Raw genomic sequence first — 15,198 nt, forward strand, 5'->3', positions numbered from 1 at the left:
ATTCATTCACTATATGTTCTCAAGTATAATGATCAACCTAGATGGTCTTCAAATTCTTTTTCATTTCTATCTATATTCCCTTCCTATCTCTCCAAATGTGACTCTCATTAAGAATGCTTTAGGTAGAGCTGGGTTGAAATTTACCAGATAATGGCCCCCTCTGTATATAGCTTATAGTTCATCCATTCATTCATTATAAGAATGTTTTGAATGCCTACTTGGTGCTTAGCACTCTGCTAAACTCTCAGACTATAAAGATAGCTGAGGCATGGTCCCCAACTGTTTAGTAGTAGATACAGACAGGGAAGCAGCTACCATATGAGGCAGCATGGTGGGTTAAATTGGATGATGAATCCTACTCTGAGGAAGGAGAGAGCTAGGTTTGGGAAGACTTCCAAGACAGGTTTTGAGCTAAGTCTCAATCCAACTGAATTCTCATCTTTTGAGCATATACTTGCACTCTTTGCCAAATTTGGTGGTGAAAGAACATAAGAAGAAGAGATAATTTGATTCTGGCACTCAAGTAATTGACATTCCAAAAAGCTTATTTAGTACCAGAAGGCATTTCTGTGACTTCCATTTCCAGTATGTCAGGTTCTCAATGAGCACTTCCATCTGGGTATATGAAAGATGCACAAGTCATGGCCCCAGTGTGTTTATCATCTATGGGAAGAGAGAAAAGAAGTTGAACTTGAAAGGAAAAGTCATGCAGTTCAGCATATATTAAGCAGTGTGGGCAAGATGGGCTCTAGATGTTGAGAGAAAAGTAATTCAGGCATTAGTGGTCACCTTTTTTGGCCCACCCAACTATGTTTCTGCTGAAGTCATTATAGCAAGTGAATCCAGAGATGAGGAACATGTACCCTCCCTGTGAACATGCAAGATGCCACCAATGTCTTATTCCCATCACTCTGTCCATCTGACTGTCCTCCTCTCTTCTCAGCCCATCTTTCCTACATTTCTCCCACCCTGGAGGCAGGGCTTGGTTCTGGGCTTTGACTATGTCTCCAAAATTATTTTGATTCACGGCTTGAGATTTTACAAAACCACACATGCACGCATGGAGCCTGTGGCCTCAGGTTCTTGTTTGTTTTTAAGAGTCTAAAGAGTGAGTTTGTTTGGCGGGTTCTATAAATGGAGGTTTTCTTTACTGGGGAGATGTAAGGGCGCGGACATGGTGTGCTGCAGCCGCGGTATGTGTGCACGTCGCCATGGGGTGGAATCCAGCGCCCGGTGGGGGAGGCTCCCACAGCCATTGGGCAAACATATGTTAGGCCAAGAACACAACTCTTCAACCTCATGAACTGTTTGCTTGAAAGATAACAGTGTCTCTTCCACACAAGCCTTTCACCACCCTCCACAAAGGGAATTTTTAATTCAACAGATGGTGTCTACTCATTGCAAACCAACCAGAAAAGAAGACATTTACATGGCTGGGCCTCCAGGCCCTAGGGACCCAGAGGGGCCCTCATCAAATACTTGCCCAAAGACCAGCTCCCCATGGGCAGGGCCTCCTGGAATGGAATTGGGCCAGGAAAACCAGCAAAAATGTGCCAACTGCTGGTTCTGTGAGGTCTCAGTTGGCTGAAAAAGGTGAAAACATGTTTTCTGTCCCAGACTACAAGATAGCTTTATATCTCCTTCAGGAAAGAAAGCCCTGGGAAATATGGTGACCTCTGAAAGTGGCTTGCTACTGGAGCCTTTTTCCATCTTCTAACAACTCTTGCTCTGTGCTTTGCAAAAGCTTTCAAAGAACAACTGTGTCAGGTTTGCACTCCATTTCATACAGTGGCACATTCTGGGCCCTGAGGACCAACACCTAACAGAAGTGACCGTGCTAGGAACAAAAAGGAGAGCACCAGTGCTTACAGATGCACAGATATGAACAAGGGATTTTCCTGAGACTAAATGAAAGTTCTTTCATCCTTGTCTGCCTCTCTGGTTATCTGATTGCTGCTCTTGGGGGTAGAATGTCCTAGTGGTGATTTTCCAAGGCATGTGGTGTTCTGATCTTGTCAACTCAATGAACCAAACACAAACATCGTGAGTAGAGAAAGTAAGAGCACTAAATTAGGGGACAGGAGCTCTATTTTCAAGTCCTAAATGGCTGTAAGACTTTGGAAAAATAATACCACTCAGGTTTAACTTTCTAATTCATCACAGGGGCAAGAAAATCCCTGACTTGTTTAGTTCACATATATTGGAATGGGGAAGACAAGGGATAAGGGATATTTAAACAAGCCTAGATAAATATAAGCGTTGCTGATATTTGAAAGACTGTTTTGAAAACAATAATGTGTGTATTTTCAATAGAGGTTAATTAGTTACTGAAAAAAAAAGGAAGCAAGTGGCCAAAGCTTTGCAAGAGATACTAACACTTATTAAGAATCAAAACAGGAAGAGAAACCTGGGGAATCTTTGTCTGAAGAATGACCAGAGACCCTGATTCTTGTCCTGCCCTGGTCACTACTTTTCTGCAATGCTTCAATCACATCCTTGCTCCTTACATTTTTGTAAACTGTTGGGTCTAGATTCAATTATTTCAGACATTTCTTCCCTTTGTAACATTCTCTGCTCTGAAATGTGTTGCAGGAGAAAAACACCCAAACAAAACCAAAGTTTTATCATATCTTTAATTATACTACCATTCATTAAAAAGTTCAGCGTCAATGCGGCAGGTCATTCTCAACCTTCCTGTGGCCCCCAAATGGGGTTGAAAGGCAGGGGTGCAGGGAGAGTTTCAAGTCTCGGGTATGAAGTCTGATTAACAAGGACTATCTGAAAGGGAAAAGTTGGGGGAGAAAAAAATATCACCCCTCCGCCCCTATGTTTTTTCATCTTTCATGGCATCCTAGACTAGGAAGTGACAGGCAAAGTGACACAGTGCTCAGAGGGCAAAAGATAAATGTTTGATGAATTGGCCATTGGTAGGGAAGTGATAGGCTTTGTATGTGCATAATGGCTGAGCTGCCTTCCCGTGTCGATCGCCTGCCAAGATAAGAAGCCATAATGAATGGACCTTGAGATGCTCTGGACAGGAATGGTTTGCGTGTGACTTGTTTTAATAATATTAATTTTAAAAAGAAGAACAATAGCAATTTGGTGGGACCAGAAAGGCTAAGAATTACAAATATCCAGAGTGGACACTAACCATTGGTTTTTCCATTCACTGTGCTTGTCAAGTCAGCAGAAGGAAAAAAAGGTGATTTTGTTACAACCTTGTGTCATCAACAAGGCTGTCTGTACTCAGTATTGTGCAGAGACCCTGAGATACAGAAATTAAATGGCTTGCCTGAACAGAAAAGTATCCTGCTATGCACAGAATGGACCATTCACTCATTCATCCATTCATTCCTCCATCAGCAAAATTCAGTTGAGCATCCCCTACCTAGGGTGAATGAGACAGGTGTGCCCCCATCCAGAGTGGATCCTGGTGGGCCTGGCTTTTCCAGCAAAGTGAGGAACAGTCTCCTGGTCCAAGGACTCCTACTACGCTAGGTGTTGCTGTGATGCAGCCAGGACTGTACATCCTTGGACATGCCCTGCTTCTAGCGAATTTCTAATTTCCATATTTATTCCAAGATTTTGGTCTTCTGGCCATACATTTGTGCTGGGCTTCACTGAGTTTACTAGGTCATCTTCATCAGAACAACACGCTGCTTGTGAAAGTATCACAGTGGTGTTTTACCACCAAGAGCAGCAGTCATAGAACCAGAATGACAGACTTTAGCCCAAGTAGCCTCTAGCTATGCCTGTGAGTAAACTATTTTGGCTTTTTCCATATATAAAATGAGGGATTGGAGCAGATGATTTGCTCCATCTTTTGACTAAAATTATTTGAGGCCTTGAGAAAACAAACACTCTGATAGGCCTGGGAGTATGAACCTGGCTAAGATATCATCGTGTTCTCAAGGGGCCCGAGATCTCATGAAACAAGGGGAAAAACACAACCACAACTCAGTGAGGTTTATCTGCTCCTTCTGCCTCCAGATGACCTGAAAAGATCACTAAGTTCCCTTTCAATACTCTAATTGTCCTAAAATTAGTGTTCTAACATCTATTTTTCTTTGATTTTTAAGACAAAGTACAGACTTACAAAGAAGCTTGGTTATCCAAGCATTCTAACAGTCACTTCCACAATATTGTGCATTTTTCCCATGTTAGAACAATCCAATGCAAAATGTAACATTAAAAATAATTCCCCCTTTTGTATGGTGACAGATGGTAACTAGACTTACTGTGGTGATCATTTTGTAATGTACACAATCACTATGTCTTATACCAGGAACTAACACAGTGTTGTAGGTCAATTATACTTCAAAAGCAAGCAAGCTAGCAAACTCATAGAAAAATAATCAGATTTCTGGTTACTAAAGGGTAGGGGAGAGAGAACTGGATGAAAGTGGTGAAAAGGTACAAACTTCCAATTACAAGACAAATAAGTACTAGGGATGTCATGTACAACACGATAAAGAGAATTAACACTGCTGCATGTTACAAGTGAAAGTTGTTAAGAAAGCTCTCATCACAAGGAAAAACAATTTCTTCTATGTAATTTTGTATCTGTATGAGATGATGAATGTTCACTCAACTTATTGTGATAATCACTTTATGATGTAGGTAAGTCCAGTCATTACACTGTACACCCTAAACTTATATAGTGCTGTGTGTCCACTAAGTCAATAAAACTGGAAGAAAAAAAATAAAATAAAACACAATCCAGAGGGGGGGGGGGAAAAACAACCTCCTCCTTCCCGCCTCTGAGTGTTTCCTTTTTTTCCATGACTGCAAAAGGAAAGCCACTCATTACCAAACAGCTCAGCAAGGCTCACACTATTGGAGAATATAAAGTTTTATGAGCATGTCTCTCCTCCTCTCTGGGTGTAAGTGAGAAAGTGAGTGAGAGAGAAAGCCGGAGAGGTCTGGCTCAGGAGTCCAGGGTGAATTATAGACTGCCGCTCAAGATTCACAGCTCTTCGTGGTAGGAGGTTAATATTCTCACATGCCATTAGGTCTGCTGGCTCTCCTGATGGTTCATTGAAGCAGGCAGCAAATTATTTCCTCACTCTGCAGAGGAGAGCCCACTTCAAAGCAAGAGAACTCAGGTCAGGATAGGCCTCCAGGTGGGTTCATGACTTGGGATCACCAGGGGTTGTCTACAGGTAAGAATGGGCCCAAAGCTTTTGACAAAAAATAACTATTTGATCCATCTTGACCCGACTTTCAAGTCGGACCTCCAGACTTTATTCCTATCACCTTCTAAGGATAGAAGGCTGGGTGACCTGTCTGGTCATTTTATCATCATGTGCCTCTACCTATTCTCTGCTGCTGGACCTCTCACCTACAGTTCACAGCAGAGCCTAAACATCTCCTCCTGGGAGGGAGACTTCTGACCAAGGCAAATCCAGCTGACCATGCCTGGACTCAAGCCCCGAAGGGCTGCTGCACTGCACGCTCCTTCCACTAGTGGCCACAGACTTAGTGTGTCCTCCTTTCATCCCAGTTGTCTTATTCTTGTCTCCCTGACAATCAGTTAAGCTCTGGGCCTTTAGGATCAATGGGTTCTATCTCTTTGTGTCTCCCCTGATGACAGCTAAGGAGGAGGAGGGAAAGACTTACCTACCTGCCCTGGACACAGGCCCAAATCCTGATCTTGTCTCCTTTCCATAAGAAAGGGACAAAAAGAGCCCCAGAAATGTTTACAACATAGGCTCATGCAACTATTTCTTTTCAAGTACCTTGGAAAATACTACTTCTAAAGACAAAATGAGGAAAGAACAGTAAAGGCACAAGATACTCAGAAAAAGTCAGGGGGAAACTCAAGGCTGTCTCTCCTCAGGCCTCAAATTACTAAATAAGTATGTTTCCTACACATACCCACCACAGTCTGTATTCTATCTTCTCAGGTTGAGGTTCTTTAAACAGCAGGAAGGCTGTCCTTAGGGGGAAGCTATTACTAAGAGACCTGCACTTGAGGGCAGCCCTCTCCTTCTGCACAATCTGAGAGGGTGCCCCCCTAGGGAGGGGTTTGAACGGACCTTCCAGGGAGCCTGGAGGACATTCTCCTAACAGGCCATGTCTGGGCACCATCCCAGGGCCCCCTGAGTGGCCATCACAGCCCAGAGGCCAGGAGGAAGCTCCCATCCAGTAGCTGTGGGGAAGTCTGACCAGTCTCCCTTTATAAAGGAGAGGGGAGGGGGGAAGACAATACTAACATTGGGCAGCCCCCGGCCCCCACTTCAAACCTGGATGTGCAAACGCAAGTTGGGAAGAGCTCTTGGTAGACAAGAAAGCACTGGGGATGTACGGGGCAGTCATCCCTGTTCCAACCCTGTCTTCTTCCCCTGCTGCCCTCAGCCGGTATTTTATCTACTGCTTTCCTCTTCTCCCTATCTATTCTCCTAGAGAATTCTACTCCCTTGCCTCAAAAATACTTTGATGTTAACATCATAGGTTTTTCATAACATACAAAACAAACAAAATCACTGGGAAAACAAACAAAAGCCCAGGTACACACCCAGGTTCCAAGGATCTGCATATATACAGTACAGAGGATTCAGAGGTCAGGCAAGTAAGCCCCAGCTGCTTCACTCCAAGTCAGACTCTAAAACCACAGCTCCCTTGAGCTGGTCACACAGCTCAGCAGTCCTCCCATGGCTCCACTGAAGCATGTTTAGTGAGGCCTCGAGGGCAGAGCACTACACTAGTGGTCAGCGGACTAGACTCCAGTCCAACTCACTCAACATGCTATGTGTCAGCAGGGCCTTTCATTCCCCTCTCTGGGTCTCAGATTCCTCCAGAGGAGAATAAAGAAAAAGGGGTGATATTACCAGGGTGTCTAGTAGGGTGCATTAGAATCTCAGAGATACTTATTAAACACACAGAGGCCAAGGTCCACCCTTAACCTACAAATCAGGTTCTTCATGGGTGGAGACTGGATGCGTATGGTTAATTTCCCATATCATTTCTATGTACACAGAAGTGTGAGAAAGAATGGGGGTCCTCCAACTCAAATACCTTCAGGGACCAGTCAGGTATTGAAACCCTGCATTTCAGTGAATCCAAGGTTTATCCATTACAGAGGCACCATTATTCTATGTCTTGGTGAACAAGAAAAACCACTGTAAGTTAAAAATGACCCAATGCTTCCTACCTGAAAATGCCTCTAGAATTCTCTTCCTTTTTTATATCCTGTTCATTGCTTTGCAAGAAACTATGAATCAAGGTCATTACTCCAACAACAAATATTTGCTTTATAATATCAAGTTTATGCCCTCTCCATTTACACAATTAATTTGCCTTTCAATGTCAAATCACAGTGAGTTTTCAAACAGCAAGTGAAATATCATATATATATATATCATATGATATATCATATATATATCATATACATATCATATATATATATATGGCATATGATATATATATATATATATATATGTATGTTAACTGAAGTGAAAATAATCAGAACTATAACCAAGTTGGAATGTGTACTGACAATGACATGACAGCTGCCTCCTTACCAATGACAAATTTAAGTAGCCATCGATTTCAAGATGGATTCAGGAATGTTAAAATGTGAAAAAAAATTGTATATCTTAGAAGAGATAAGATACAGAAAATGCAGGTAGGACAATAGGGAGTAGTGAGGACTGAGGAAATCAGAGTGCATGCTCTACCCAAAGGCATCCACATTTGTACTGGTGTTGTCCACAAGCAGCAGTAGGCTGCATTTGCCCATGGGCAGGACAACCATATAATCTGTTGTCTAAACCAGGGCATCTCCCAGAGTTGAGGGGTAACTGGTTATGCCAGGAAAACAGGCTTTAACTAGAATAGCCCTGGGCCAACCAGGACAGAAATTACCCCACCCATAAGCAGCATAGAAACCCCTGGGTAATGTGATGACCAGAACTCAATTAATTCTAATATTCAGATCTATAACACCATGCATCCACTGAAGCTATTTTTCAATCTCTATCTTTAAAACTCCCAGCAAGGCTGACCTCTTGATGCCTATAGCATTCACCTAACTCTCCACATCTGCCTGGAAGGCCCCCACAGTGATCCCTACAATTGTTTGAAGAGATGTGATCAGTGGTTCTCAACCAGGGGTGACTTTGCTTCCCCTGCCCCAGAGGACATGTAGCAAAGTCTAAAGACAGTTCTGGTTGTCAGGCTGGGAGGTACTGCTGGCACTTGGTGGGCAGAGGTCAGGGATACTGCTAAACATCCTACATTGAACGGAAAATCCCCCACAACAAAGACTTATCCAAACGTCCCCAAACATCATTAGTGCCGAGGCTCCCAGCATTTGCCCTATGTGTGGATCCATCTCTTCACAAGGCATTCTTTCCACAAGGGTACTGGTTATACTGGATTAAGGGCCCACCCTGCTCTAGCATGATCTTATTTTAACTAATTATGTCTAAAATACTCCTGTTTCCAAATAAGGTCACACTCTGAGGTCCTGGGGTTAAGCCTTCAATATATGAATGTGGGGGAGACAGTCATCCTATAACATCTCCTAAATGACTACTATTCCCATCAAGAGCACCAAGGTTCTCATCGGTGCCCAGGGAAGTAATGCCATGAGGGCAGTCTCTGTGAGCAGCTGTTTGAGCCAGGCCTCAGAATATAAACAGTGCTGTGGGAGTCAGCCCCACACTTGCTCCTTAAACCATATTCATTTTCACTCTCCTTTCCCCAGATCTGGCTTCCTATTCCTGGTTTAACACAACAATCATTCAGAATTTAAAAATACAGCATGCTATTTATCTAAAGTTCACACTTGCATCCATCTTCATTCTCTGAGACACGGCCATGAGCCTAGAGGTAAGTGAATAATGCTGGCATGAAGTCCATGTCCAATAAAGGTTTGTCCCTTTTTCTTTCCCCTCTCAGTCCCAATGATGATGTCACAAAACCAGAATATCATGGAAGGGAATCTTAAGCATTCATTCAGAAAACTGTGACTCTCAAACAAGAAGCATTTTAAAGATTCTCGTTAATCCTTGGCTTAAATTAAGAAAAGGCAAGGAAGCCATGGCTATTGTGTTGACACCAAAGAAAAACAGACTAAAGACGAAAACAAAACTACCTACTAAAATAAACAAACACACCAAAGCTAACAAATGAGAATAGACAGGGACCCTCAGCATAGGTACCATCAATGCTACAACCTTCAGCAGCCATCAGAAGCCATGGCCATGAGTCAGAAATCACCAGTACCAAAGGAAAAAAGTTACCATATGTTTAAAGAGAACATCCACAGCCTTGTTTATGCCTGAAGTATTAGACAGTTGCTGCATTCAAATTGTTTATAATTCTTGTGGAGAGACAAGATGTCAACATGTGGAAATTAATACGAGATTCAAGGAGTAATCCAAGACCACAATAGAACTGTCACAAAGTAATATATGATTATATGCCAAATAAACAATATAGAAAATAAGTACAGGAGCTTGGAGGGAGTGATTCCTTTAGGCTAAAAGTCCAGGAATGACACTTCCTATGACGTAGATGCTCAACTGAGATTTGAAAAGTATAGAAGTATATACTGTATCATATCTTTAAGAAAACAGAGGAGTGGGCAATAGAAGTTTTAGGAAGATTTTAGAAGAATTAATATTACTTAATGATTAAAGACAACTAGTAAAATGTGCCTAAGTTGGAAACCTCACTCTTAAACGACCCTAGAATGATGGGGATGGGCCTTTAGGACTGATAGTGGTATTGGGGGGCAACTTCCAAGATGGCACCTAATGATTCCTTCCTTCTGGTGTTCATGTCCCTATGTCATCCCCTCAGCTTGAATATGGGCTGGACCTAATGAATATGGCAAAGTGATGAGATCTCTCTTTTTTTTTTTCTCTCTTTTTTTCGAGATAAGGTCACAAAAGACCATGATTTCTGCTTTGCTGGCTCTGTTTCTCTTTTTCCCCTTTCCTCACTCACTTCCTTGAAAGCTAGCTGCCATGTTGTAAGTGGCCCTGTGAAGAAGCCCATGTGGCAAGTAACTGAGAGAGGCCTCCAACCAGTACCCAGGATGAAAATGGGGCCTTAGTCCAACAGCCTGTGAGGAACGGAATCTTGCCAATAACATGTGAATCAGTTTCGAAATGGATCCTCCCTAATTGAGCCTTCAGATGTTTACAGCTCTGTCTGTCATATTGGGGCTTTCCTGGTGGTTCAGCAGTAAAGAATACACTGGCAATGCAGGAGACACATGTTTGATCCTTGGATCGGGAAGATCCCTTGGAGAAGGATATGACAACCCACTCCAGTATACTTGCCTGGGAAATCCCATGGACAGAGGAGTCTGGCAAGCTACAGCCCATGGAGTTGCAAAGAGTGGGACACAACTTAGCAACTAAACCACTATCATCTTAACTGCAGCCTTATGAGACTGGATTAAGCCACATCTAGACTCCTGACCCACAGAATCTGTGAAAAAAATGTTTGTTGTTTTAAGCTATTAAATTTGGGGGGTGATTTGTTACACAGCAGCAGCTAACTAATACAAAGGGCAAGGTGCTGATGCCTCTAATTCTCTAATTTGCCTTTCCATCCTCAAGATAAATCGGTATCAGAAGAAATTAACTGAGATTGGGAGATAAAGAAGAACAAAGGAAAACAAAAAATACTTACATATGAGTAGATTGTATATTAGATTTTGGGTGTCAGCCAGTTTATATTTACATGTATGAGTGAAGAGACATAAGCCAAATACCAGGTGATTTGGTCTCCAAATCTCCCCTAGTAGCCTGTCCTAGAGGAAGTAGATATTTAGACATCGTGTCCAGGGATCTGGCCTCCTGAAGTGGAGCTGAGACACTCTAGGTCAGTTCTCCCATAATTAAAAATGTAAATGTGTCATTCCCTGGAGCACAGAGCCATACTCAGGGATCCACAGCCAGGCATATCAATCCTACTATGCAGGCTTTTTTCCTAGACACCATCTCCTAAAAGCTTACAAAGCGTCCAACCTGATGAACAAAAAGATTCAATGACTTGAGCTCATGTCCGTGAATCAAAGTGGCAACAGTCTGCAGAACTTCTGCCTTCTCAAAGCTGAGTTTCTACTCTGGGCCAGGCCACCCACTTCTGAAGGTGTACACTTTGGACCCCGGAAGGGACAGGGTTAAACCAGAACTCACTGTAGGGATTGCCTTTCTGTGTGAGCACGTACACAAGATCTTAGGTTGGAGTTCCCAGAAGCAGACTTTGAAATGAGGACATGAAAGTAAGACTTTTACTTGGGAGGTGATCACATAAAGCATCAGAAAGTGAGTTAAGAAAGGGAAAGAAGTTAATAAAGGATGTATGATGAGGTAGGTTACTGCTGAAGGCCACTGGGATCAACGTCTCTTTAGGATATGGATCACTAAACTTTTCATGTCATCAGTCAGATAGTAAGTATGTTAGGATACGTCAGCCATATCATCACTGTCGCAATTACTCAACTCTGTGTAAGCAGCCACAGATGGTAGGTAAATGAATGGGCCTAACTGTGTTCCAATAAAACTTTATTTACAGTAACAGTTAGTAGGCCAGATTGGACCCTGGGGCCAACTTCTGTTGTAGAGTAGCATGGGATGAAATGTGGACCACTTATTAGCAAAATCTCCAATGAAATGTGAGGGAGCTGGGATATTTATCTGTCTCCTCCCATCAGTCATCGATTGAGGGCTGAGCAGGTTCCAGTGGCCCAAGAAAAGAGCAGGAGTTTGGTGCACACAGGAATGGTGAGTGCCCAGGGGCTACAGGTAGGGCACTCACAGCTACAGAGACCCTGTCCCAGCCTAATCCACTCTTAGAGAGGACAGGAAGAGGGAGGTAACGGGAAAAGAGGAAAGGAGCAAACACAGACGATTTTTAGGATGGGTAGTGTGGACTGTCACTACCTTTCTCCTCTCTCTCTCTCTATGCTCTACTGGACTTTTAAGGAACTGCCACTATGAGGAATAATTGTCGAGTTTTCCAGTAACATAGTTTACCTGTTGTCCCAGAAGTCCTAACCACGTCCTGACCACATCAGAAGCCTCAGCCCTTTAGTATACTGGGAGATTCCTTCCTCCTTAAAGAACATTTTCCCCTGTGCACTTTGTTTTTTAATTGATATTAAAATGTCGGTTGGTTGGGGAAAGACTGGGAAAGTCAACAGAAGAGATTGTGCAGCTATGGTGTCACTGATGCCAACCCACTCCATCCTCACAAAAAAGGTCCCCCTCTTTCTATACCCCAGTTAACGTCAAAGAAAAAAAAAAACACATTAAATTAAATTATCTTACTATGTAATTGGGACTAGGCCTCAGGCTGCAGCAGTAAAGAAGGGATTAAGGGCAGAGCCACCTGGGCAGCCATTCTCCTGGGTCCCATTACCACCCCCCTCACTCCTTTTTATAGCCAACAGATTAAAATTCGAGCCTAGCAATCTTTGATCTTTCACTTGCTGACACAAATCCTTTCAAGCTTCCAACATTTTCTGCTGAGGTAATTAGTACTAATTAAAAGGTTTCCAACAGTCTTTGCTCCGTTTTTTTCCCCCCTGTGTGTCTCCCCCTTCTCCCCCTCCCCAAAAGAAACTGCTTTTACAAGTACCTTCCATCCCTGAAACACGAGCATCCCTCACTTTCTTCTTTATCTGACTTGGCCAGATCAAGTAGATTAGTGACTCCATTATTTCAAATACAAAGCCCGACAACAGGTTTTTACTATCGCTCCTGACCTGTGGGGAGTGCATGGGCTTAGACAGAAACAAGCATCTTGGCTTGTATGAAAAGACAGGCCAATTATGCAGGAAGAGACATCGTGCAGAGTCTTCTTCAGCCCAAGAAAAGACACCCTTTAATGATGAAGTGTTTCTCTCCAGTGTCATGCACCCTCACGTGCGCGCGCGCGCATGCGCGCACACACACACGCTGCTTTACTGCGCAAACTGACAAGCTGCAAAAACTTGGTTCCTTGCTTGCTTTGTCCCCATGCTTTCTTTTTGTTTGGAGGGGTTATGGGGCAGAGAAATATCCATATGGACTATTTAAAGGATATCATCAAAAAGTTAAAGAAAGGACCATCTTAGCAAAGTTTGGAAAAGACTTAAAGGGAAACATACATACACATCTGCACACATGTTTAGCCATGGATTCAAATTCCCAGTTGAACAATTTCCCCTTTGGCTCTCTGCTATGGGAGCAGGGGCCATGGAAGCTTGGATGTTGTATCTGAGCTGGAACCCTGCCTTGGAGCCACTGTAGCCCTGACTAGGGCTTCTCAGACACATCAAGGCCCACAAGCACATGTCCCTACAAAGAGGGCTGCTGTGGTCTGGCTGGCAAGACAAATCAGGTCAAGGAGGGGAGGAACCTGGTACAGACTAAAGGCTACAGCAACTGGGACTCTATTTCTCACTTTTGACTTAGCAAAAATAAATATGGAAAGGGTAGACAGTATTAAAATCTCACTTAATCCCCTTCCATCTCTTTCTTACAGATATGAAGACTGAGACAGGGATGGCTGCTTCCTCCTCAGAGCACTGTGTGACTTGCAGGCAGCTCCCACCCACTTCAGCCCACCACCCCCGAGAGGCAGGTGTGAGAACTGCTCCTCTTGCCTCAATGAGGGCAGTACTAAGGATACCAGAGGTGGCCATGTACTCAAGGTCACACATTAGTCCACAGCGATTCCTTCCAGGCTCTTTAGTTCATCCCAGAGGTGGGTAAATGAGATGGCTCACATCCTCCCACGTCCTTCATGCTCGCACCCAGCTTTTCCAGAAGGTTGGGGCTGACCCCCACCTCCCACCCCTCTTGTGGTCCTATGACAGCAATGGCTGCAGCAAGAAGATGCTTTTTTCTAACTCAGCTGCTGGGGGCTTGTGTAAAATGGATAGAGATACTCGTTTAAAGTTGCAGGACCAGGAATCAGTCACTCCAGACCCCAAGTGGGTTTTGATGAGGCTCTCTTGATTAGTGTGGGATGCCATTAAAATCTATACCCACTCCCTGCCCCAACACCGCCCCCCCCAACAAAAAAGCTAACGCTGAAAAGTAATGGATTTAATGATCTAGAAAATCTAGACGCTGGAAACTCCAAGGGAGATCATATTAAATTAGACCAGTACAAACAAGCCAAACTAGATTTATCCTCTTGTGGTCACAGATTTTATCTACTAAACCAGGTTTTCAGGCTAGTGTCTCCTTTCAATGAATAGAATTTTTGAATGTCAAGTCCCAGTGTTCCTTGTGGAGGATAATTTACCCCCAGGATCTCTGTTCAGATGGGGCTGGCTATAACCGGTGTTGGAGAGGACCAGAGACACACACCACCCCTCCTCCTGTTCCTGTGGCCAGGTCTCCTGTTGAGAACCAGCCATGGGAGGTTTTCAAAGGTGGGTGGAAACAGAGATCAAGGTACGAGAGACAAGATGACGTCTTTCCTTGACTGCTTCCTGACGGCATGAGGTTGAAACCCGAAAGGGAGCGGAGGAGGGGAGTCAAGAAATGGCAGGGAATATTCTGGAATGGATGTCCCTTTCTCTTAAAGAGATGCACATGAATTGGATTAAGAGTACCTTAAATACTACTGCGGACCTGGTGCATAAGGAAATCCCTCAGGACCTTCTGCTAGCGCAAAGAGGATATGAGACTTTTTTGAGTTTTCCTTCTTCATGGTAAAACACCACCAACACCTCACTTTTAAAGCTAATGGTGAGGAAGTTGTGTTTATCCAGTATTTCTCTCCCAGGATTCGTCCCCCAGACCAGCTGCTGGGGAAAAGGCTGTCCCCACAGAGGGAGAGGACTGGGTTGCTGCGGTGCTGGTTTGGGTAACTGCTAAGACGTAATTACAATGGAGAAGGGGTGGAGGGAGGGAGGGAAATTACTTTTGAAAATTATGAAAAATACCTTGACGGCATCTCTTTGAGGCTCACATTTAGCTCTCGGAAAAGATTTCTGCCAAAGGGTGAGTTCTGACAGGGGGAAGATGAAATGAGGGGCTGGGGGGAAAGGAGGGGTGGTTGCAAAGAGACAGCTGTCTGTCAGAACTGATGACTTAGCAGCCTGGAATATTTACTCACCCAATCTAGAGGGTGGCTGGGGAGGAGAGGAAAAGCCCGGACAGCAGTCCATCGGGCCAAAATGACCACACACACATATACATGTGCCAGTCAGGTCCTCAGACCACCAAGAGCTCCCCT

At 43.7% G+C, this 15,198-nt stretch overlaps 1 protein-coding gene across 34 annotated transcripts in view; it reads right to left on the reverse strand.

Annotated features, from left to right (window-relative positions):
* The window catches only part of LRMDA (leucine rich melanocyte differentiation associated), a 1,316,989-nt gene that overhangs the window by 698,044 nt on the left and 603,747 nt on the right, over positions 1-15,198 (reverse strand). Inside the window, exon 2 of one of the 34 annotated variants that reach the window (XM_081564414.1) lies at positions 556-663. The exons of 32 other annotated variants lie outside the window; for them this stretch is intronic. Coding sequence is in view for 1 of the 2 variants with exons in the window: in XM_081564426.1 (XP_081420552.1) it covers positions 575-615 (41 nt within the window). In the remaining variant the exon portion in view is untranslated. The remainder of the gene's footprint in view (positions 1-555; positions 664-15,198) is intronic. One more of the 34 variants, XM_081564426.1, reaches the window with a different exon arrangement.

The sequence above is a fragment of the Giraffa tippelskirchi genome, chromosome 2 (genome assembly GCF_054371585.1).
Source record: "Giraffa tippelskirchi isolate mGirTip1 chromosome 2, T2T-mGirTip1v1.2.pri, whole genome shotgun sequence".
Lineage (NCBI taxonomy): Eukaryota > Metazoa > Chordata > Mammalia > Artiodactyla > Giraffidae > Giraffa > Giraffa tippelskirchi.